This window comes from Sciurus carolinensis, chromosome 5, assembly GCF_902686445.1.
Source record: "Sciurus carolinensis chromosome 5, mSciCar1.2, whole genome shotgun sequence".
Classification (NCBI taxonomy): Eukaryota; Metazoa; Chordata; class Mammalia; order Rodentia; family Sciuridae; genus Sciurus; species Sciurus carolinensis.
The window spans coordinates 28,666,994-28,690,938 of NC_062217.1; the positions used below are offsets into that span (position 1 = coordinate 28,666,994).

At 39.2% G+C, this 23,945-nt stretch overlaps 1 protein-coding gene across 1 annotated transcript in view; it reads left to right on the forward strand.

Annotated features, from left to right (window-relative positions):
* Fry (FRY microtubule binding protein) overlaps positions 1-23,945 on the forward strand; it is a 243,883-nt gene that overhangs the window by 176,870 nt on the left and 43,068 nt on the right. The window contains exons 39-49 of the mRNA XM_047553455.1: positions 711-896; positions 3,207-3,405; positions 4,763-4,884; positions 8,474-8,661; positions 9,739-9,833; positions 10,818-11,425; positions 13,161-13,258; positions 13,574-13,744; positions 17,592-17,732; positions 19,936-20,115; positions 21,980-22,141. Coding sequence (XP_047409411.1) covers positions 711-896; positions 3,207-3,405; positions 4,763-4,884; positions 8,474-8,661; positions 9,739-9,833; positions 10,818-11,425; positions 13,161-13,258; positions 13,574-13,744; positions 17,592-17,732; positions 19,936-20,115; positions 21,980-22,141 — 2,150 coding nt within the window. The remainder of the gene's footprint in view (positions 1-710; positions 897-3,206; positions 3,406-4,762; positions 4,885-8,473; positions 8,662-9,738; positions 9,834-10,817; positions 11,426-13,160; positions 13,259-13,573; positions 13,745-17,591; positions 17,733-19,935; positions 20,116-21,979; positions 22,142-23,945) is intronic.

Genomic DNA, 23,945 nt, shown 5'->3' on the forward strand with positions numbered 1-23,945 from the left:
AGGGTCAAAAACATGTGGAGGTAATCCACAGAGATTTCCTTCCATGTTGACATCAGCATGACCTACTTCTGAAAGATTTAGTTTCTTCTGTTTTTCATTGCCCTTTTGTGACATCTATTCAGTTATTACTCATTGTTTGAAATTGTCCTAATTCTCCAATCTCAATATAATGGCATCTCACTAATGCTACATCTATAATGATATCCAAAATAATTTGGGCTTTTTGGAGGGAGTTTGTCTGAGGAAGTAAATTTAAAGCAATGAGAGAAGGTCAGTGGAAAGGGAGAGACAGTATAGACCACAGCAAGCCAAGCACTGAGCTTCAGGTACTCAAGTAGTAGAGCAAAATGGGAAGAGGAGCCATCCACAAGATGAGTTAAACAAGTAAAAGTAGGATCCTTCCATAACATAGATCCAAGGAAGAGAATATCTCAGCAAGGAGGAATGCAAACCATGTCAGGTGCTAAAACTACAAAGAGGTCAAGAAAAGTCCATCTTATCAGCATTTCATGGGAATATATTTTATTTAAGAATAAAGCAGTTTATTTTTCTTAAACCCCACTTCTTTAGGTTGGCAAGCCAAAAAATAATAAAGCAAACTAAACATTCTTTTGATGTATCCTTCCCAGGTGTCATAATCCTCACCACCCCTGGAATCTAAAGGAGCTTACCATTTGTTTATACTAAGCGAGTCCACCATTTTGTTACAGGTTTGGATCATTACCGACCTGAAGTCTTTGAACACAGCAAAAAATTGCTTCTTCACCTCTTGATTGCCCTTTCCTGCAATAGCAATTTTCATGCCATTGCTTCTGTGCTCCTGCAGACCCGCGAGATGGGTGAAGCTAAGACACTAACCGTCCAGCCAGCTTACCAACCGGAATATCTCTATACAGGTAAGGAGGAGGAGCAGCCGGCATCCTGAGACAGAGTCACAAATGGCAAGATAGTGGAGGGTGTCAGTGGAGCCCAAGTTTGCTTCTCTTGTGCTATTGCTTCCAACTTTCTAAGTGATAAAAGTCCAGTAAGTGTGCACCGTTTCACTTAATGTGAACTTGCCTCTCAGAAACCTTCCTCATTATTAAATGTTTTTAACTTTATTTTTCCTTGTTAAGATTGCTGCTCTTATTGAATGTGTTCCTATTGCTGCATTGAATTTAAATATTCAGGGTGAAAAACATCCATCAAGAACATTGCAGATAGGACAGTCTGCCTGCAAATAGGTCATGGCCAGGTCCCAAGTGTGTAAGTTGTTCTCCTGAAGGAATTTCCATTTTACTGAATAACTGTTTTCTAGAAGGCACAATTTAATGGGAGTCTATAAAAACTATTGCTGTTCTGAAACCAAAAATTTCTTCATAGGATGGAAACAGAAAGTCTAAGAAATCACCCTGCCCTGTCAAGCCATAGAAAGATTTTCACCATGAAGGTCAATGGTTGAAGCTGGTCATGAAAACTTTCCCAAAAGGGTTGGGGAGTGATCTTCATTTAGAACAGTAATGTTTGAAATATCTTAAAATAACGAGGAATATTACCGACAGAGTTCAGATGCTACTTTACACACTACATTGGCACCAGGCATGCTGTGGTGTCTCCCTTCACCAGGTTCTTTCTTCATTACCTTGAATAGGATGTACTTTTATTTCACCTCTTGTATTCAGCACTGTCTTGTCTTCTAATAGAGGTTAACATTTTTTAGGAAAACAAATACGAAGTCATCATTAATTCTGAGATATAAAGCCCCAGTGGGCCTTAGTTTAAGCTCTATATTTTGAGCCAAGTCACACTTAATTGAAAACATCCTATCAACCTCTGAGAGACACAGAATTCTTTATGACAGATGTTTCATTAAAAGAATCTGAAGAGTTCTACTTGTTCAGACTTCTGTGGATAAAGATGTAGTCCATGAAGTATATAGACAGGCTGAGAAAATTGTAGTCTCTGAAGTCTCATATCTCTGAGTACATCAGTTTTGCATTCATTGTATCAGTGATGTGCTATAAAATGATTTAGGGATTTACCAAAAACAAAATGCACACGGTATCCATAGGCAAGACAAACAACTGATAACCAAAATGATTGGCTCTGTCACACATAGGAATGGGTTTACACGGTGTGGGAAATGTCCTCTTTTTATGAATCGTTATTTTGCATCTAGTTTCAACCATAGCTGCTGTCAAACCCACACTAAACACTGGGTAATATTGTCCACCGTGTTATAAAGAAAACTAAGGTACACAGGATTACGCAAACTCTTAGGGTATGCTGCAGAGATGCTATTCCAAACCAGTACTGCTCGTTCTATTTCAGCATACTCATCAGACACAATCAGACTATGTACTTTTTATAATTATTAAAAGAGGACAGGGGAATGGTTGCATGTGTACTTTCTTTTTTTCCAGACCCACACAGCCAGAGAGGTATAAGTGTTAACCAAATACATAGTGAAAAGAACATACTATTCACTTATATCACATTTCTTTGAATATCATGCAATATAGTTTATTAAATATATTCATAGGTGACTGGAGGCAGTAGCTCCGTGGTAGAGCATGCACTTAACATTTGTTGTTTTTTTTGTTGTTGTTGTTGTTTTTTTCCCCCACCTGAAGGGCTGGGGATTCGAACCGTAGTTCTTGCGCATGCTAGGCGAGCGCTCTCCAAAATGAGCTATTTCTTCAGCTCCAGCACTTAACATTTGTGAGGTCCTTGGTTCAGTCCTCAGCACCAAAATAAACACACACACAATATTCAAAAATCTAGGCACATTTACTTAAAAATATTAAATATAACTTGTTCATTAGTGAAAGTGACCATTATCTTCAAAAAGGGCATCACTTTGCATGTTTTAATTAGTCTTAATATCGGAATAATGTGCTGATAGTACCTTTCTTAGTTGACCCATTGTTATAGTTGAACCGTTCCTTGGCCTGGCCTCTATATGCATGAAACACGCACACACCAGAGTGGAAAATGGCAGATCACCCCTATTCCCAAGTGTACACTCCTTTACACAGCAGTACAACTGATCCCATATGCAAAGAAAACCGATCACCGTTGTTTAATCATAGGCTAGCCCGAATCAAGTGTTCTCTCCCCCAAATTTAAATAGCGTCACACCTGTTCGTGTTCACCCCCAGTCCTCATTAAGCATGCTGACAACACCCAGCCTAACACTTCCCTCCTTAAACTTTTTCTCCCTCCAGGTGGCTTTGACTTCCTGCGAGAGGACCAGTCCTCCCCGGTGCCAGACTCAGGCCTGAGCTCCAGTTCTACTTCCTCCAGCATTAGCCTGGGAGGCAGCAGTGGGAACCTCCCACAGATGACACAAGAGGTAGAAGATGTGGACACAGCTGCTGACGCAGATGAGAAGGCAAACAAGCTCATTGAGTTCCTGACGACCAGGTAGTGGGGGGTCAGGAGTCATGCTGCTATTTTCAGGTCAACCATTTGAAAAGTGTCAGCCCTTTAAACCACACAGATGGAAATGTGATCCTGGAGTTCTAACAAAGTCCTATTTTCTCTTCCAATTTGCTTCTGCCAGAGTCTCTGTAAAAGGCAGACGCTAGTAGAGGTTGTCCCTGATCCCACTGATCTGATGATTGATGGGCAGGGAGATTTCCAGTTTAGAACCATAGTGCAGCAGAGGAGGCCGGAGATGGTAGCTGCAGGCTTGACTTTAGTCACGTATCAGGGCTGCCAGGATCTGGGAGTTCTAAGACTTGGCAAAGATCTTCACTCTGGAAACCAATGATATTGACCACAAATGACCCAGAAGCAGCTGGTGAGGGAATCACTGTCGGCTTATCTGGTCCAAAAAGTCATTTGTAATTGGGAGTCAGAAATAAGAAACTAGGAAGCAGGATGGGAAAGGACTCAAACTAATCATAAAGCCAAATCAAGGAAAACTATAAGTGGTCCTGTTTTTTCAGGTCTTCTGGCTCTTCTAATTAACCCTTTCACTTGTAAGACTTCAGAATTTCTAGCAGCCTGAGGTCCAGTGTTTGTATAAAGGCATGCACCTGTGACCTGGAGGTGCACTCTCCTTTCACAGTGAGTTAAGTCCTGGAAATCTAGTTTGTATCCATGTTATACAGCATCTCACATGAGTTTTCCTTCTTTCATCAGTTAATGCAAACAATGCAAAAAGAGCATTTTCTTTCCTCAGTAATTCAGGTTCTTCTGCATGACTCTCAGCTTATTGTGGGATATAATGTGCAGGAAGCTTAGGAAAAGGCCCTACATACAGGGTGCTTCAGAGACCTGGACGATCCGTAGAGAGAACAGGTGTCGTCACCACTTACCATCTGACAATACCGCATGTTGAGAAAGGCAGTCGTCTGAAGTTCTCTCACCTGGCTCTCTTGATTCTTACTGTTGAAAACCAAGTAGACAATGAATGCTATGTCCTGGCAATTTGATGTGGTCTTCATGAACTCCTCATCTCTGCAAAGGCTATGATGTGAATAGCAAGTCTGTGTCTAAAGCTACATTTTATTTAGTATTTTATATTAATTTATTCAATATATCAATAATAGCACTTGTAATATGCCTGCACCATTATGGCAAAAGAAGAGAGTTTCATTTTGTGAATAAATTTAATTTAAAACATCAAAAAGTTTGTCTCCCCAAACTTGAAATGTACCCCCAAATTATGAAGTTTTCAGAAGTATAGTGCGTCTTTGAAGTCAGAGCTTCATGTATACTTTTTAAAATGCGAAGTGAAAATTATATTTTTGATATCTTGTGTGTTTTGTTCAAGGGCATTCGGTCCACTTTGGTGCCATGAAGACATCACACCCAAAAATCAAAATTCAAAGAGTGCCGAACAGCTCACCAATTTCTTACGTCACGTTGTATCCGTATTCAAAGATTCCAAATCAGGTACTTCATCCTCCTTGCCCAGATCCCTCTTTCAGCATTTTCCTGTAATGGAGCTCACTTCATGATGACGACACACCTTAAGACGTGGTCCTAACACTCACCCCCGTGCATGAGCGTATTCAAGGAGAGTTTCGAAGCTTCTTGCAGGTGCAGCCTAACTGAATGATGGTTCTTGCCATCTGCACTTGCACCATGCTCTGTCAAATAACCTCCCAATCTTGCTTATTCTACATTTCTTACCTTATTAGAATTAAACTGTTGCCGTAGTGTTGTCTAGAAAAATCACGAGGCATAAATCTCATTTATTGACCATCATCAGTCTCAACTATTAAAAATCATCAACCAGTTTAATTAAATGACTGATTGAAATGGTCAAACTGGTTTAAAGGGGGGGAAAAAAGAGAATTTGAGTCTGGGATATAGCTCAGTGGTAAGCTCTTGCCTAGCATGTACAAGGTCCTTGTTAAAATCCCAAGCACACAGAAAGAATTTGTGATAAAATGTTTTTGGCTTTAAGGGTTTGCTAACAATTCCTGTACAAATGACCTTTCAATATTCTGAACAGAATGGTTCTAATTTAAACTTTGGTAGCATCACCATATTTTTGTGTTTGCCCACAGCTGAATTCCTTTCAGATATAACCTGGCCGGGCTGATTTGTGCACAGAAATTGAATTTGGTTCCTCATTGTGACACAGAAGCTGTCTCTACCTTTTTTCTCACACCAGTCTGGCAGTATTAAATCTGGCTCACTGACTTTCCCAGCTGCTCTAAAAATTAACGTTTCACAGTCTGAAGCACTCCTGATTACCCACATCTCTGTTCAGTAGCAGAGGAGTCCTACTGAAAGAACAAAAAATACTGATAAACTGAAATGGTAAAGTCATTCCAGGAATAGGATGGCCTTTTGCTTCCTTTTCTTTCTTTCTTTCTTTCTTTCTTTCTTTCTTTCTTTCTCTCTCTCTCTCTCTCTCTCTCTCTTTCCTTTCTCTTTCTTTTTCTTTCTTTCTCTTTCTCTTTCTCTTTCTTTTCCTTTCTTTCTTTCTTTCTTTCTCTCTCTTTCTTTTCCTTTCTCTTTCTTTTTCTTTCTTTCTTTCTCTTTCTCTCTCGTTCTCTTTCTCTTTCTTTTCCTTTCTCTCTTTCTTTCTCTTTCTCTCTTTCTTTTCCTTTCTCTTTCTTTCTCTTTCTTTCTCTTTCTCTCTTTCTTTCTCTTTCTCTTTCTTTTCCTTTCTCTCTTTTTCTTTCTTTCTCTCTCTTTCTCTTTCTTTTCCTTTCTCTCTTTTTCTTTCTTTCTCTCTCTTTCTCTCTTTCTTTCTCTCTCTTTCACTCTCTCTTTCTTTCTTTCCTTTCTCTTTCTTTCTCTCTCTCTTTCTTTTCCTTTCTCTTTCTTTCTCTTTCTTTCTTTCTCTTTCTCTCTCTTTCTCTTTCTCTTTCTTTTCCTTTCTCTCTTTTTCTTTCTCTCTCTCTCTTTCTTTCTCTCTCTTTCACTCTCTCTTTCTTTTCCTTTCTCTTTCTTTCTCTCTCTCTCTCTCTCTTTTCCTTTTTCTTTCTCTTTCTCTCTTTCTCTTTCTCTTTCTTTTCCTTTCTTTTTCTTTCTTTCTCTCTCTTTCTCTTTCTCTCTCTTTCACTCTCTCTTTCCTTTCTTTCTTTCTCTTTCTCTCTCTCTTTCTTTTCCTTTCTCTTTCTTTCTCTTTCTCTCTTTCTTTCTCTTTTTCTTTTCCTTTCTCTCTCTTTTTCTTTCTTTCTCTCTCTTTCTCTTTCTCTTTCTTTTCCTCTCTCTTTTTCTTTCTTTCTCTCTCTTTCTCTCTTTCTTTCTCTCTCTTTCACTCTCTCTTTCTTTTCCTTTCTCTCTTTCTCTCTCTCTCTCTCTCTCTCTCTCTCTCTCTCTCTCTCTCTCTGTGTGTGTGGGATTCCACCCAGGACGTCACGCCTGCTAGACAGCACTCTACGACTGAGCTACATCCCCCAGCATTTTTTTTTAGACAGGTATCACTAAGTTGTCCAAGCTAGCCCCAAACTTAACAATCTCCTGCCTCAGCCCCCTCCAGGTAGTTGGAATTACAGGTGTGAGACACCATGCCTGGCTAAGATTGCCATTTCTTGCTTTGAGATTTCCTTTTGGGATTTGTTTGAAATGTCAAGACCTCAAAAGTCACTTAATAATCAAAGTCCAAAGGAAGAAATCTACTATGCATATTTGGATCATTCATTTGTCAAAAAACTTTATATGAAGATAATAAAAATGAAAAAAAATGAATGCCTTATAGTGAACTCTCAGAGGACACTTTAAAGTCTAACTTTTTTGCATTTTGATCAAGCCATTTTTACTCACTCTTTCCCCCATGCACCCCAGCTTTCAGCCTATCCCCCCACCCACACACACACACACACAGTATGGTCCTGGAAGCACTTGTATTAGGGTAGCATAGCTGCTATAACAAATAGGCCACAGAGCTCAGAGCCTTAACACATTGAAGGTTATTCCTGGATCACATAACAGGTCAATATTAATGTTGGGCAGGTGACCTTTTACAAGGTGCTTCACAACCAAATGTGTCAACCAAATGAGCCCTCCAGGTCATGGGGACAGCTAACATCACCGTTTCCTTTGGGCGTTCTGATTCTTGTCTGCTCTTCTGCCTGCAGAGAGGAGCAGCAAGTGCACAATTTAATGACACAGAATTCTTTCATAAGCTTTATTGTGCATTTCATTTCCACCTGATCAAATGGTTTTCTGATGACTGAGATTTCATATATATTATTAGAAAAACAAACACTTAGGTGGAAGTTTAAATCATGGCTGCCTTCTTCGCAGTGGTCTACACTGCAATATCTGAATATTTATAAGCAAGGATTTTGACACAGGATTTAGCTGTGTTTAGAATTGATCCACCAGGAGCTTTACTCTACTCTGAAAATATGTTTCCAACAAACTCTCTTATGAATTAAAAAAAAGAAGTAAAAGTATCCTATGTAAAAAGAAGTAAGAATATTACGGAAAAAATAGAATGGACTATTAATTTGTTGTGCACATAGCAGTCTGTGTTAGTGGCTAATGTCATTGTTGTTATGTGGAGAGTAATAAACTATAATCTAGTTGTGAGTACATGTTATGTGTCAGGTACTGTACTAGGCACTTCACAAGTGGTTTAATTTTCACAACAGTCCTGAGGTAGATGTTATCATTCACAAGTTGAAGGATAGAAAATGGGCCCTTAAACAACACATTTCTTTCCCAGAGTTATATAAAGTTTCTAATTCAAAGCTCCAGAGCTTCTGCCTTTTTTAAAACTACACTATGCTTTATCAAGATTCATACAAAATTTGTCTTTATTTTAAAATGTTTCATTCATTCATTTTGCAATGGATCTTGATATATTACCCAGGCCAGCCTTGAACACCTGGGCTCAAACAACACTCCTACCTCCACCTCTCAAATAGCTGGGACTGCGGGCACCCAGTTTAAAATGGTTGCTTTTAACATAAGGACCGCCATGGGGTAGCTCTGTGCTGCTAGCCTGTTCTACACCCACAGGTGACTTTGGTGCCCTTGTTTGCAGCACCAAGGCTAACTCGTTCTCTGGCACTAGGTTTTCATCTGGAACAACACTTGAGTGAAGTGGCCCTGCAGACAGCCCTCGCAAGCTCTTCAAGGCACTATGCCGGCCGGTCCTTCCAGATATTCCGGGCCCTCAAGCAACCCCTGTCGGCGCATGCCTTGTCTGACCTCCTGTCTCGGCTGGTGGAGGTGATCGGAGAACATGGAGATGAGATTCAGGTATGGAAGGGAAGACCACTGAGCTCCTGAAGGCTGGGCTCTTTCAATTCGAATGAGAGAAGTTAACAACCTTCTTTGAGCCTTCTCTCTCACCAATGAATTCATCCCTTTGAACAATTTTTTTTTTTTTTTTAAATTAAAAGTTGGCCTTTGTATTTCCAAAATTCACTTCAAGGAGCATTGTTCTAGCAATTCAATGAATACTAAAACAAGTGGCTCAAAAAATCTGTTGGTGGTAACTTCTTTTCTGTTGTTTGTTTGTTTATTTGTTTTGTTTTGTTTTGGTTTGGTAGGTGGAACATAGGTTATTTTGTATTTTTTTTTGGGGGGGTGTTTTACCACCCACCGAGAATGTAGTTTTACAATCACTGCACCCAGGGCAAGCATCTCCATTGTATCTCTGCAAAGTTCTACCCTTCCCTGAATGGTCAGCCTTCTGTAGACTGGAAGAGCTGGACATGGAATGGACTAGCTGCCTCAGGAAGACCCTACTGTAGGAGACCAGACTGGGGAGCTGAATGGTTTGAAAGCCAAGGGCATTACAAGCCCTATGGCTTGAACCGAGCCCTTTTTCCCATGGACATGTTCCTGCATCTCAGGAAGCCTGCACAAACCTATAGTCTACCTTTCTCTCCTCCTCCTGGCCATCGGAAGTGCTGTTAAAATGCCTCTGAGGCAGACCTCTTCTTAGGCACACTTCTTATACCTCATCTCTACGTGGCAGATACTGTTAGTTGCCCCCTCTTTTCCTCAGCAGGCAGCCATTCTTGCCCCATTCCCTACCCTACTCCCACCCCTATCCCCACCACTCCTGCCCACCATTGGATTTCAGACCCTGTTGAAGCTGTCAGACCTACAGAAATAAATCCTTATTATCAGCTAACTCCTAAGACAATCTGAATTTCCTAAGGGGCTTCAAAATTTGTTTTTATATTTTGTGAATTAAAGCAACAATGATTATCTAGCTTTCAGATCTATTGCTATTATTGGAATAAAGTTTGAATTAATTAAATTTATCTTCAGAAGGTTATCAGTGACTGTAAGCAGCACAAAATGTTATCTTTGCATGTTTGGCAGGGTTATGTAATGGAAGCCCTTCTGACCTTGGAGGCTGCTGTGGATAACTTATCTGACTGCTTGAAGAACAGTGATCTCTTAACTGTTTTATCTCGGTGAGAATCAGTTTACTGACATTTTGTAATTCAATTTACTGCACTGAATATTTGGGAGATCCTGGACTTAAGGCAGAGTACAAAGAACAAACCTCACTTTTGAAGTCTATTTATGACCTGAAAAGTATGTATGGTATTTCCTTAAGTTAAAAGAAAGGAAGTTACAACATACATATATACACATTATACAAATATTTTAAAATGTCAGAACATAGACACCAAATATAATCACTAAATGATGCAAATATTAATGATTTTTCACTTTTTCATGTCCTTGAGTTCTTTTTTTTTTTTTTTTTTTTTTTTTTTTCTTTTTTCTGGTGGAGGAAGGGCGAGTACTGGGGATTGAATCCAGGGGTGGTTTACAACTGAGCTACATCCCCAGTCCTGTTATTTTATTTTATTTTTTTTATTTTGAGAGAGGGCCTCACTAAGTTACTGAGGGTCTCAGTATGTTGCTGAGGGTGACCTGAAACTTGTGATCCTCCTACCTCAGCCTCCAAATCACTGGGATTACGGGCCACCAAGCCCAGCATGAAATTATGTACTTTTTCAAGTTTTATGCAATAATTATCCTACTTACTATATTGGTAAACAGAAACAAAAACTAAACAGTATTTTTAAATGAACATGTACAAAGCTCAGCTGAACTATTCCTATAAAAACTGGAATAAATGTTGACTTAAAGAAATTCCTATCTTACTCTCTTTTTGTTTTTTGTTATTGCCAATATTTAATGACCCATTTGAAATATTCATGAGCCCATGTTGAGCTCATCTTTCTTGAAATTGAGTCAGTAAAGGTTGTACTTGTCAAGGTTTGTTTTTCATAGCTTTAAGTTTAAGGAAAAAGAAATTAATAAGGAGTAGCATTTGTTTCCAAAGAATATTTCCCCTCCTTTAGTGTTTCCTAGTGGACTCGAATGGACTGGCTTTTTAGTGAAGCTCGTGGGCACTCATTCAACTTATTTATTTTTATACCCAGCTCTTCATCACCAGATTTAAGCTCCAGCACTAAACTAACAGCAAGCAGAAAGAGCACCGGGCAACTAAATGTGAACTCAGGAGCTGCCAGTGGCAACACCACAACTGCAGAACGGAGTCGGCATCAAAGAAGCTTCTCTGTGCCCAAGAAGTTTGGTGTTGTTGACCGATCCTCTGACCCACCTCGTAGTGCCACCCTGGACAGAATTCAGGCTTGTACCCAACAGGGTCTTTCCTCAAAAGCCAGAAGCTCTTCCTCTTTGAAGGACAGTCTTACAGACCCATCCCACATAAACCATCCCACCAATCTGTTGGCCACCATTTTCTGGGTCACAGTGGCCTTGATGGAGTCTGACTTTGAGTTTGAGTACTTAATGGCCTTAAGGCTGTTGAATCGACTACTAGCACACATGCCACTTGATAAAGCTGAGAACCGAGAAAAACTTGAGAAACTCCAGGCCCAGCTCAAGTGGGCTGACTTCTCAGGGTTGCAGCAGCTGCTGCTGAAGGGCTTCACATCCCTCACCACAACCGACCTGACCCTGCACCTTTTCAGCTTGCTGACCCCAGTGTCCAGAGTACCCATGGTGGATTCATCCCAAGCTATTGGTAAAGCCAGCTCACTCACTCTTACAATGTTCATGGTGGTATTTAACTTTAGTGGAATAAGATGATACGGATTTACTGCTTTTAACAGTTTTGCTAAGATTCTTTAGAAATAGTTTGTTTTCTTCTCTTAAAATTCTATTTAATGGGGTTGGGGATATGGTAGAACACTTACTTAGCATGCGTGAGACCCAAGTTCAATGACCAGCACTGTTATAAAATGAAAACACCCATATAATATGTCTATCTTTATATCAGAGAAGATATTTCAAGGTAATAAATTAAAGGGGTGGTATAATGAATTTTCCTCTCAAAACTGCTTTTATAGAGTCCCAGAGATTTTGGTATATTGTGTCGCTATTCTCATTTATCTCTAAGTATTTTTTAATTTCATCTCTGGTTTCTTTAGCTATCCATTGGTCATTCAGTAGTGTATTATTTTGTCTCCAGGTGTTATTGCAGCTTCTATTTTTATCATTGATTTCTAATTTCATTCCATTATGATCTGAAAAATACAAGGTATTATATCTATTTCTTTGTATTTGCTCAGAGTTGTTTTGTGGCCTACAATATGGTCTATTTTAGAGAAGGATCCATGTGCTGCTGAGAAGAAAGTGTATTCAGTCATGAATGAAATATTCTATATATCTGTTGTCTAAATTATTAATTATGTTTTAGTTCTATACGTTCTTTCTTTAGTTTTTGTTTACTAATCAAGTGGTGAGAGAGTTGTGTTAAAGTCACCCAGCATTATTGTGTTATAATCTATTTGATTCTTGAAATTGTGAAGGTTTTGTCTGATGTATATAGATGCTCTTTTTTTATTTATTTAATTTTACTGTTCTTTTTAGATATACATGACAATAGCATATATTTTGACATATTATACATACAGGGAGTATTCCTTTGCTCTTGAATAGACTTTTTTTTCCCATTTTTTCTCAACTCCCAAATCTTTTATTTATTTATTGTTTTTCTTTTCCTCTTTAAAAATTTATTGATTCCTTATTGTTTTGAATTAAACCAAATCAACACACCAGATTTTTAATACCATAGCAAATAGCCCAGAATTCATGTCATGAACTAGACTTTAACTCAGAGGTACTAGGCCATCCTCATTGTTTTAAAAAGTCTTTATAGCCAAGCTGGGTGGCGCATACCTATAATCCCAGCGACAGGAGACTGAGATAGAAGAATCACAAGTTCAAAGCCAGCCTCAGCAATTTAGTTAGGCCCTATACTACTAAGCAAGACCATCTCAAAATGAAAAAATAAAATGACTAGGGATGTGGCTCATTGGTAAAGCACCCCTGGGTTCATTCCCCAGTACCCAAAAAAAAGTCTTTATAATTATGTGACTAAGACTTAAATTGGTTGACCTATGTCCTTTCATACCAACTCTTTTTAAAATGCATTTTGATAAAAATTTCCAACTAGTGTTTCAGCTCAGTTCAGTCTCTGCCAATTAAATCTGTGCCTGTCATTTTATTTACAAAGAATCCATAGCAAGATGACCACTTTATGTTAAAATTACAAGTCTACTTTGTTGCCTCCTTTGTAACTATTGCCATTGTAGTTGTATGTTTTTCATGGATTTTTGTGTTAGATCATATTTAAGCTGCTTCCAAAGACTGCTTTTGTATCGCTGCATAATAAAACCTGTAATGTACCTGTCCCCTGTCATCAGTTAAAATGTTCTATATTTAGCGCTATCTCCATTGTTTCTTCTCTAATCCAGGGTTTCCACTGAATGTCTTGTGTCTCCTGCCCCAGCTGATTCAGCACTTTGAAAATCCCAATCAGTTCTGTAAAGATATAGCTGAAAGGATTGCTCAGGTATGAATTTCTGTTCCACATTCAGGCAAGTCTATATAGGCCTGCACGTCAGTCAGAAATGACTGGGCCCAGCGAAGCCAGTGATTTTTCTCAAATCTGGGTGGCTAATGCATACTGTCTTCTTTCACTATTAAGAAAAAAAGTGGAAAGAACTTTTGAAAATTATATTAGTTAATTACTAAGCTAAGCACTGCTATAGCTACAGAAAGTTATGTCAATCTTCCTTCCAGACTGTCAGAACGTACAGCAAAATTGCTAACATTTCTTCCTTTCCCTGGAATACTTTATCCTTAATTGCTTTTCTTATCTTTAAAGGTTTGTTTGGAAGAGAAAAACCCTAAACTTTCAAATCTTGCACATGTTATGACTCTTTATAAAACACACAGCTATACAAGGGATTGTGCCACGTGGGTCAATGTGGTCTGTCGATATCTTCATGAAGCATATGCTGACATTACCTTGAACATGGTCACGTACCTGGCAGAGGTAAGCTTTTAAACTAAGGATAACATCCATTATAGCTTCTCTGGTTAAAATACTTATATGAAACTGATAATACACCCTCAACTTCTGTTTATTGAGTATCTATTACATATTATCATAGGTGCTAATGAAATCATCTCAAATCCTCACAACAAACCAGTGATGTAGGTATTATTATAGTAAAGAATCTGAGGCTTTGCCAGGTTAAGGTGGCAGAGGAGTCTTTGAACCCAGATCTAGCTACTTCCAAAGCCTAAACTCCTATTTACTCTGTTAGTACCTGTCAACATGACAGATGAGAAAATTTTATCCTAATTTGAGTGTCCAAATCTTATTTAAGGAGTTACTATGTAGCCTGATGTGTTTAATGGTTGTTTGCTCTGAACTAATTAACAAAACATATATCCTAAAGTAAAAAGTTTATCATGACTTTTTTTAAAAATCAAACTGGAATGTGTTTCTAACACGTTCATTACAGACCCAAACTCTGATTTTCTGTGTCTGTTGATGCTAGAAATACATAGCATTTCACAGGCAGTACTATAATCCCAACAAATTTAATATGCAAGCTCATAAGTCCTTACCCAAAGAAATAAGGGCAACCTATCCTAACTTTTCTTTTGGGTTTGTCACCCATCCAGGTTTCAGATGAGTTAAAAAGTGAACCATTTCATCAAAGACTCTATAAGATTGACAGTATCTATCTAGCAGAGGGTACACACCCCATTACATTTGTACCGGACCCTGCAGGATTTTGCCTGACAGTGTGGATCAGCAATCTGCGGACTGCATTCAGATCATCAGCAGCCCGGGATTCATTTACTCTTTCCCCACCTGCATACCTAGTATTTGAAGTCCCTCTCACAGTGTCGCTTTGGTACTTTTGACAATCACCTGGTCACACCTGTCCCTGTAAGCAGAACATGACCTCAGCACACAATAAGTACTGGGAAAACTGACACAAACACGCTGCTCACAAAGGCAGATAATGATCCCTGTTTTAAAAGAAGGTGTAGTGTGAGGGAACAGCAAGGAGGCAATATTTGTTGGGAACACTAACCATGAGAGTTTCAAAAATGTAAATGGGTTATGGGACACACATACAGCCCTTAAAAAGGAAGACATTTTGGGGCTGGGGTTGTAGCTCAGTGGTAGGGTGCTCCCGTAGCACACATGAGACACTGGGTTCAATCCTCAGCACCACATGAAAATAAATAATCTATAACTAAAAAACAAAATGTTAAAAAAGGAAGAAATTCTGACACATGCTATACCACAGATGAGCCTTGAGTACATAATGCTAAGTGAAATAAGCAGACACAAAAGAACAACTATGATAGATTAGGCAAATGGAAAGGAGCAGGATCTGGGGGCAGTCGGTAGGAGACAGTTGTTTTATTGGTACAGAATTTCAGTGCAGAGGGATGAGCAAGTCCTGGAAATGCATAGTGATGGAGGCACAGCAATGTGAATTGCCCGAATTGTACACTTAAAAATGGCTAAAATGGTCATGCTATGTGTACTTCACCACCCCCAAAAAATCACCTAATTTGGTCTTTGCTGCCCTTATCACAAAATTGTCACCAAAAAATTTTATTACCCAGCTTCCCATCATATATAATCCATATTAACTTCTGTTTCAGCCACCTGTTTTTTCAGGTCTCGGCCACACACATACATACAACTGTGTGGCAGTGGTCAGTACTTGCATTGCACCTGCTCTGTTTACCTGTGCTAGTCTGTATGTATCTCCAGGTGTTGACCTAACTCACAGGGTGCTGTTTTGAATAACCCTGGAATTCTATCAGGTTAATGTAAAACTTTAACCATCTCCCTTTTGTTGCATGTGTTCATAATTCATTCTATTAGAAATGGTCCTGCTATGTACACAGACCTTTTATCAAGTGATATTTGAGGGGCTGGGGTTGTGGCTCAGTGGTAGAGTGTGTGCCTGGCATGTGTGGGGCCCTGGGTTCAATTCTCAGCACCACATATAAATAAATGAATAAAATAAAAGATCCATTGACAACTAAAAATAATTTTTTAAAATATTCGATATTTTATCAAATGATCATTGATATTATCTAAAAATATTGAGTGATCCCCTTTCCTGAAGTATAACTACCCACTTACAAGACACGACTATGTGGTTGTGTTTACTTAGCTCTTAGTTACTTAGAAACTGGTCTCCACAGAGACTTTTCCTAATTTACAATACTACCATATATAAATATATTTTGTTTTTCTCTAGTCCAACCAAATTTTGTCACTGCATTTATTCATTTTTTCTGTTTAATGCCTTTTATAAATACCGTCAGATTATTTTCCTTATGTATTTCCTTTGTGGTGAAGATATTCAATTTTCCACACAATAGATTTACGTAATTGTTTACTTCCTCATGTGTGAGCTGTTTTGTTATTTCCTTTGACCACTTTTGATGTGGAATTTCAAGATTTGTTTGGATCATTTTTATCAATTCTTTATTTTAAAAACAAACTTTTATCATGATGCCTAACATAAATATTTTCTCACTATTCTGTTTTTCTTTGGGACAATATCATTGGCTTTTTTTCCTGATTATAAACGACAGTTTATAATATAAAATTTGGAAGGTACAGAACATTTTTTTAAAAATAAAGAAAAAGTGTCACCCAAAATTGTATTATTTAGAGAGAAACACTACTTCTGTACAGCACACATAACCACTTCCATTTTGGCACCAACTGTCACGTAGATAATCGTGTAAGCCCTTGTCCATGGTTTTCCCTGGTGCACTACAGTTGTGCGTATTGGTAGATTCACTGTTACTTATTTATACATTCGCACAATATAATTTGACCACTGTCGTTCCCCATTATTTCCCCTTTCCTTCCCCTCCTCTCTGCCCCAGTCCCTTTGCTCTCTTCTTACTGATCTCCCTTTGTGATCTGCCCCCACCTGTCTTTTCCTTTTTCCTCTCTAGCTTCCACATGTGAGAGAAAACATATAACCTTGACCTTCTGAGTTTGGCTTATTGCACTTAACATAATTGTCTCAAGTTTCATCCATTTTCCTGCGAATGACATAATTTCATTCTTCTATATGGATGAGTAAAATTCCACTGTGTATATAGACCATATTTTTTTATCCATTCATCCATTTATGGACACCTAGGCTGGTTCTGTAGGACAATTGCATATGCTTTATCTTCTATTTATTATCATCTAATATGCTTTACTATCTTTAAAAGGTCATTTTATTAACTACATAATATTTCACATTGTAATTTACCATTAACTTATAGATCCATTTCCATAGTGTTCAGTATTTAAATTGCTTATAGTGCTTTCTGGTTTTGCATATGCTTTTCTTAACCAAATCTCATACATAAATCATAGTGTTTGTCTCCAGTTTTGGAAAGAAATGTTCCTAAGACTATAAATATTACTCCAAAAATATGGACCTCTTTATTGCTCATGATCTCAAAAATCAAATTATCCAATTAACATTTCTGCTGATGTACAAGAATACCTCATTTCTTTTCTCCTTACCAATACTAAATATTACCACCGGTTTCTAATATTTGCCAATTTCATAACTGAAGTATTATGTTTTAATTTGTAATTGTTGATGATTAGTGTTGTTTGATGCTTTCGTATTGAGGTTTATTTTCTTATATTTCGTTGTGTACATTTGATAATGTCCTTGGACCTCCCCACAGTGTCTTCAATGGTGTCTATTTCCTCAGGAATTTAGGATTTTTATTTCCCTTCCTAAGGAAATATGCAATAGTTAAGGCTGGGAAAACGTGGTGCTTCTATGGGAAAGTCCTGTGTAGAGCTGACTCCACCTACACTTTACCTCCCACAGTTGCTGGAGAAAGGTCTCCCCAGTATGCAACAGCCCCTCCTCCAGGTGATCTATAGTCTGCTCAGCTACATGGACCTTTCTGTTGTTCCTGTCAAGCAGTTTAATGTGGAAGTTCTTAAGACCATTGAAAAATATGTGCAAGTGAGTATTTGTATAACTTTACTTATCAGCAGAGTCAATCCCAAAAAGACTGAGACTTGTCTGTAACTCGTCCTTGGGTACAAAGACGTTGGGCACCAGGTTATTCCTTGATATCCGCGACAAACCAAGGGCAGTCGAGCCTGGTGGTTGTGGCACCTGAGTGGCATTCTGAGAAGACAGACAGAACGAGGCCCTGGCACATTCCTGACCTTCAGAGGACACAATTCTGCCTACTGGGGCTTGTAGGCTGAATATTAAAAGCACAGACCTGGCTGGAAGGGCAGGGGCAGATCTTATTTCTGGTATCTCATTTCAAAGAAGGAGGAGGGACAAGGAACTTGTATCTGTGCTGTGTGCCAGGTTCCAGACCAGGTGCTTCAACATGTGGAAAGTTCCTCAGCAGTTAAAATCACCACTTTAGAGGGAACTAAGGTTAGGAAACTTGCATCAATGTGTAGGTTGTTTGTTGGGGGGTTAAGTGAAATGACAATGTGAACACCTAATGCAGAATGCAGGAGGTTCATTATGCTAGTCTCTGTTTCTGTGTCATTTTAATATTTCCATCATACACAGTCTTTAAAGATTTAGTACAAACAAAAATCAACAAGAGACTGATCCCAAGATCTCAGTAGAGGGTGGAGCTGGTATTTGAATCTGGCTCCAAAGTCATCCCTTTTGTTTCATTGTCCTGGACAACCTGCACAGCAGGACACTTGGTGAACGTCAATAAATACCTACAGAATGTTTCTTTAAAGCCATATCCTGAGACTCCTGGGCTGGATGGGGGAAGAGGGGGAGATTCACAACCACAGATCTTATTGACAGTCAGATAGTGTAAATTTTAGACATCCCTTTCCATCTTCACCAATGACATTACTTACTGGAATTACTTAATGTTAAAAGTGATTTCCAAGTTGTTTATTTTCTCCCCTCCTTCATTTTTCAAGTGCCAATGATAGCTGGCCACAAGGAAGGCATTCATTTAGTAACTGTTTCAGCTCTTACAGGAGACAGGGTGGGGGGTTGGGTCAGCTACATTTTTCTGTTAATCATGTGGCCCATTTCCTTGTCATATTAGGATGCTCACTCTGTCCTGGACTTGTGGGCTCTCTCTGGTACTTAATTTCTTATATTGAATAATAGCTAATTTCATATTTAATCCATGATTTCCTTTGTGCAGATTTTAAGGAAGATGTGTTTTATTTTATTATTATAAAAATAATTACAACTGCTATCAAGTTGCTTTACTTATGTTCACTATTTTTGTGGGAGAAGTACCCACAAGTCTAGTTTGACTGGGGGTTGTCAGAAAACAAAGATGATAAAACAAACTGAGTCTTAAAGAACAGCAGGAAGTTGATTGACATTAAGGAAAGGAAAAGCATCCCAGGATGAGGGGATAGCATGCGGAAAGGCACAGAGGCCAAAGAGACCTTGCCTAGCTTAGGGAACTCCAGGGGTAGCCTGCCAGGAACGAGCTCTGCAGGCCATGCTCAGAGTGTGAGCACCACCCTGTCCACCAGAGGGAGCCATTGAAGCATGGAGGCAGAGAGATGGCCTGCTTTGAAGAGTTCTAGAAAGATCAGAGTAGCTGGATCTGAGGCCAGTTAAGGGGCCACTAAAATCGTCTGGGCAGGACCATGGAGAATTCCGCTGAGTTTAAACAGGAATAGACAGAGAAAGAAATATCAAAGGGAAAGGTAGGAGAAGAGTTAAGAAGAGCTTCCAGAATCCTGCATTAGGTAATAAGAAAGATATGAAGTGAGGAGTAAAGAGATCAAGAGGCCCAGGAAGAAAATGGAGCAGGAAGACCCAAAGAAGTCGAAGGATCAAGGAAAAATGCAAACTGGAACCTGGAGGTGGGGAGAACTCTGAGAAAGAGTGAATGGTCAGCATAACATTTTAGCATTGGGGGCTTTTTTTTTTTTTTTTTTTTTTTTTTTTTAATTAAGGAGGTATCTCCTTGGCAAAAAATGGTACTTGTAATTTTTAACTATTTATTCATTTGAATACAGACAAAATGAGTCTTTTTTATTTGCATATTTCCTAAATGTAGCTCATTTTAGATATAGTGGTCTACTTATATTATTTGCCTTTTACTTATCCCAGAATTCCCTGCATGTTTTAAGTCAGTCAATTTCAGCAGCAGTTAGCCTTCCAAAATGAAGTTGTTTTTAACCCATGAATATTTTATTTCCTGCAGAGCATTCACTGGAGAGAGGCTTTGAATATCTTGAAGTTGGTCGTTTCTAGATCAGCCAGCCTGGTGTTGCCTTCCTACCAGCACAGTGACCTCTCAAAGATCGAAATACATCGAGTATGGACTAGTGCTTCTAAGGAACTACCTGGAAAAACCCTGGACTTTCACTTTGACATTTCCGAGGTACTTAACCATGTTAGCTATTTCTGTGAACTTCAGCATGAATTAATGGTGGCATAAGTTAAAAGTAGTTACCGGGAGAAAGGAAGACTTATTTTATATTTGTTGTAAACAAAGACTCGCGAGGTCCAAATTTGGTTCCGTTCTGTTAAGAATACATTGAAGGGCTGCGGATGTGTCTCATGGTAGAGCTGTGTTCGATCCCCAGCACCATAAAAAAAAGAGAAACAAGAAAATGTCAATGTCATATTCACTGGGCTCACAACTGGTGACTTTTAGAAATAGGAACTAACCTCAGTTATGTGAAAAACAAATTTTTTAGAAAGATACTTTAAAATGGAATACTCTTGAGCATTTTAAGCCATGGCTGCCATTTATTCTTTCTCTTACAAGCGTCATGCCATGTCTTGCTAGCCACAACCTTTCTCCCTCAACTATACCAGATCCATAAATGACTACAATTTACAGGAATATGGAATCCACCTTGATGGTGGCTTCCCCAAGCCACAGAGCTTTTCAAATAAGTAAAACTATAAATCTTGCCTTGAATGAGGCAAGGGGAGAGAGGAAGACAGGGTTTCAGAACCCATGCTAAGGAGTTGAAAAGAAAAGAAAGGGCAGAAAATGGCTAGATGTACCAACTGGACCATGAGCAAATATTTGGGTGCCTGCACTTAATTAAGTTTAAGGTATAAAATTACTTGACTTCTATGTCTCTTATCCCACGATCCATGAAACATGCCCCTCCAAAGCAGAAACTACTCTGCTGGTATTCATAATCAGAGGCAGGTGATACCATGTCTGGTGCACAGAGAACATTAATAAGTATTTCCAAACACTGCTGAATGAATACATTCCCCAAGGGAGCAGGAGACTGGATCTGCTTATAGGGAACTTCCTTGCACTATTGAACAGGTTATATCCAGGTTGCTTTTTTGACACAATATATTCACTGACTTATCATTTTAGTATTTGAGATAAGGTAGCCTTGCTGCCATTGTGATGCCTGCATATTTATTTAGTATGTAAATGATATTAAGATATTGATTCAATCTTTGTATTGAATCATTATCAATGTAAAAATGCATTATTTTTACATTGCTGGGGGGAAACTATTTTTGTTCTTTGACTTTAATTTATTCTACTCCCAAGAGGTATAAAAAAACATGTAGCCAGGTAGCTGCATCCCTCAACACACCGAGGTCCAGAAATGCTCCAAAATGATAGACCTTAGGAGCCAGGTGTAGAATTACCAGTCAGTTCCTGCCACCTCTGAGGACAGACCTGTGAGCTGGTGTCTGCAGGGGGGACCTCCTGGGGGCTCATGTTTGAGAGGTGGTGTCTACCTGGCACCCAAAGACTCTAAGGAGGTGGAAGTTCTAAAGTGTTGCCCAAGTACCTGTCCCTGACCTCATCCATTTAAATTGAAAAGATACAAATAATGTAATCTTTTTAAAATCGAGTATTTGGTGATTAAAGGATAGAGAGAGGTTGGAGAGAGGGGAAGGAATTTGTCTTTCATAACTGTCAGAAGTTCTTCCTTATAGTTAAACACCTACAGTCTGTTAGCTTTCCTCCATGTTTTGCATCTAATCTTTTCAGTGGTTTCTAAACCATATTAAAGAACAAGTCCTGGATTTGTTTCCTACTGCTAAAGAGAGTGGGAAAATGTCGAGGATGAACAGTGGTTCAGAATGTAGGTTTGAACATTGGGGAAATGAGCTTATATGTAACATTGACTTCCTCTGACCTGCTTTTAATCACTTGAGCATTTTTCAGTTGCTGCTGGTGAACAGTCCCATTTTAATGTACCACAGAACTATTAATGAGATGGAAGAATGGGTGCTTTTGTGTTTTCTTTCTCAAGACACCAATCATTGGGAGGCGATATGATGAACTACAGAATTCTTCTGGGCGTGATGGGAAGCCCAGGGCCATGGCGGTCACCCGGAGCACATCCTCTACTTCCTCAGGCTCCAATTCCAATGTGCTCGTCCCAGTGAGCTGGAAAAGGCCTCAATATTCTCAGGTATACGATCCTAGGCATGGAGTGTTAGAAGGCAGTTTAGGGGACCTACTGAGTCCAGCTGCCCTGCCCAGCTGAGTTCCTCCGTTCCCTCACACAACGTTGCCCATCTCGGCCTGAACCCTTCGGTGACCAGGGCTCACAGCATTCTGAGGGCACTCATTTTATCCTTGAACATCTCATTATGTGGACTTGAAGTCTGACTCTTTGTTACCTCCACTCATTGATCTAGTTCTCTTAAGGCTTAAGAAACAAAATCTGATCTCTTTCACATTGCAGCAGTCCTTAAACAACCCTGCCCCTCGCTCAAATGAGTCCTCATTTCTCCAAACAATCCTTAGCTCTCCCAGTCGATTCCATAGGACTTAGACACCCAAAGGGTCAATAGGGCTGTACACTTGAAGACCATTCTGGCTGCTCTTGGGAGCACAGACTTTAATCATGGTCTCTGTGCACAGGCTGGAGTTTGATTAATATAGGCTAGGACTGTATTCAGTTTACAGGTGACTGTCTCAAAGTACTGATGCCCTTGGGCGTACTCTCAGGTAAAACACTGCATTATTCAAGAGTCTTTCAGTGCTGTGGCAGAAATCCACTGAAAAATTGCCTGAAGTAGAAAAGGAATTAAACCATCTGTGTTAGTCACCTTTGTGCACTGTGACCAAATCCTGAGAGAATCAACTTTTAAAGAGAAAAGGTTTATTTTGGCTCATGATTTCGGAGTTGCAGTCTGTGGTCACTTGGCTCTGTCCTTGGGCCTGTGGTGGCAAAGTACCTCCTGGCAGGAGTATGTGCCATTCACCTTATGGCAGCCAGTAAGCAAAGAGAGGAAAGGGCTAAGGCCCCAATAACCCTTCAAGGGCATGCCCCCAGTGACCTAACTTATTTCTACTCTTCAGGAGGTCCCACCACCTAAGATTTCATCTCACTCCAATTAGAATGGCTGTTATCAAGAATACAAGCAACAATAGGTGTTGGCGAGGATGTGGGGAAAAGGCACGCTCATACGTTGCTGGTGGGACTGCAAATTGGTGCAGCCACTTTTGTATGCAGTATGGAGATTCCTTAGAAAACTTGGAATTGACTCACCATTTGACCCTCCTACCCCACTCCTCAGTTTATACCCAAAGGACTTAAAATCAGCATACTACAGTGACACAGCCACATCAATGTTTATAGCAGTTTAATTCACAATAGCTAGATTGTGGAACCAACCTAGATAGAGGCCCTTCAATATAGGAAGGGATAAAGAAACTGTGGTATATGTACACAATGGAACATTACTCAACCATAAAGAATAATAAAATTATGGTATTTGCAGGTAAATGGATGAAGTTGGAGAATATCCTGCTAAGTAAAATAAGCCAATCCCAAAAAACCAAAGGCCAAATGTTTTCTGTGATAAGTTGATGCTGATATGTAATGGGGCAGTGGGGGTGGTAAGGGAAGAATGGAGAAACGTTGGATTGTATGGAAGGAAATGAGGGGAGGAAAGTGCAGGAGGAAGGAAAGATGGTGGAATGAGACAAACTATCATTACCCTATGTACATGTACAATCACACAAATGGTGTGACTACATCATGTACAACCAGAGAAATGAAAAGTTGTATATAATGAATCAAAATGCATTCTGCTGTCATGTATAACTAAATAGAACAAACAATAAAATAATCAAAAATAAAAATGCAAACCAAAAAAAAAGGTCCACCACCTCCCAAGAGCACCGTAGGCTAATGCCCAAGCCTTTTAGCACATGGGCCTCTGGAGGACATTCAATATCCAAACTCTAGTACCAGCTGTCTTGGC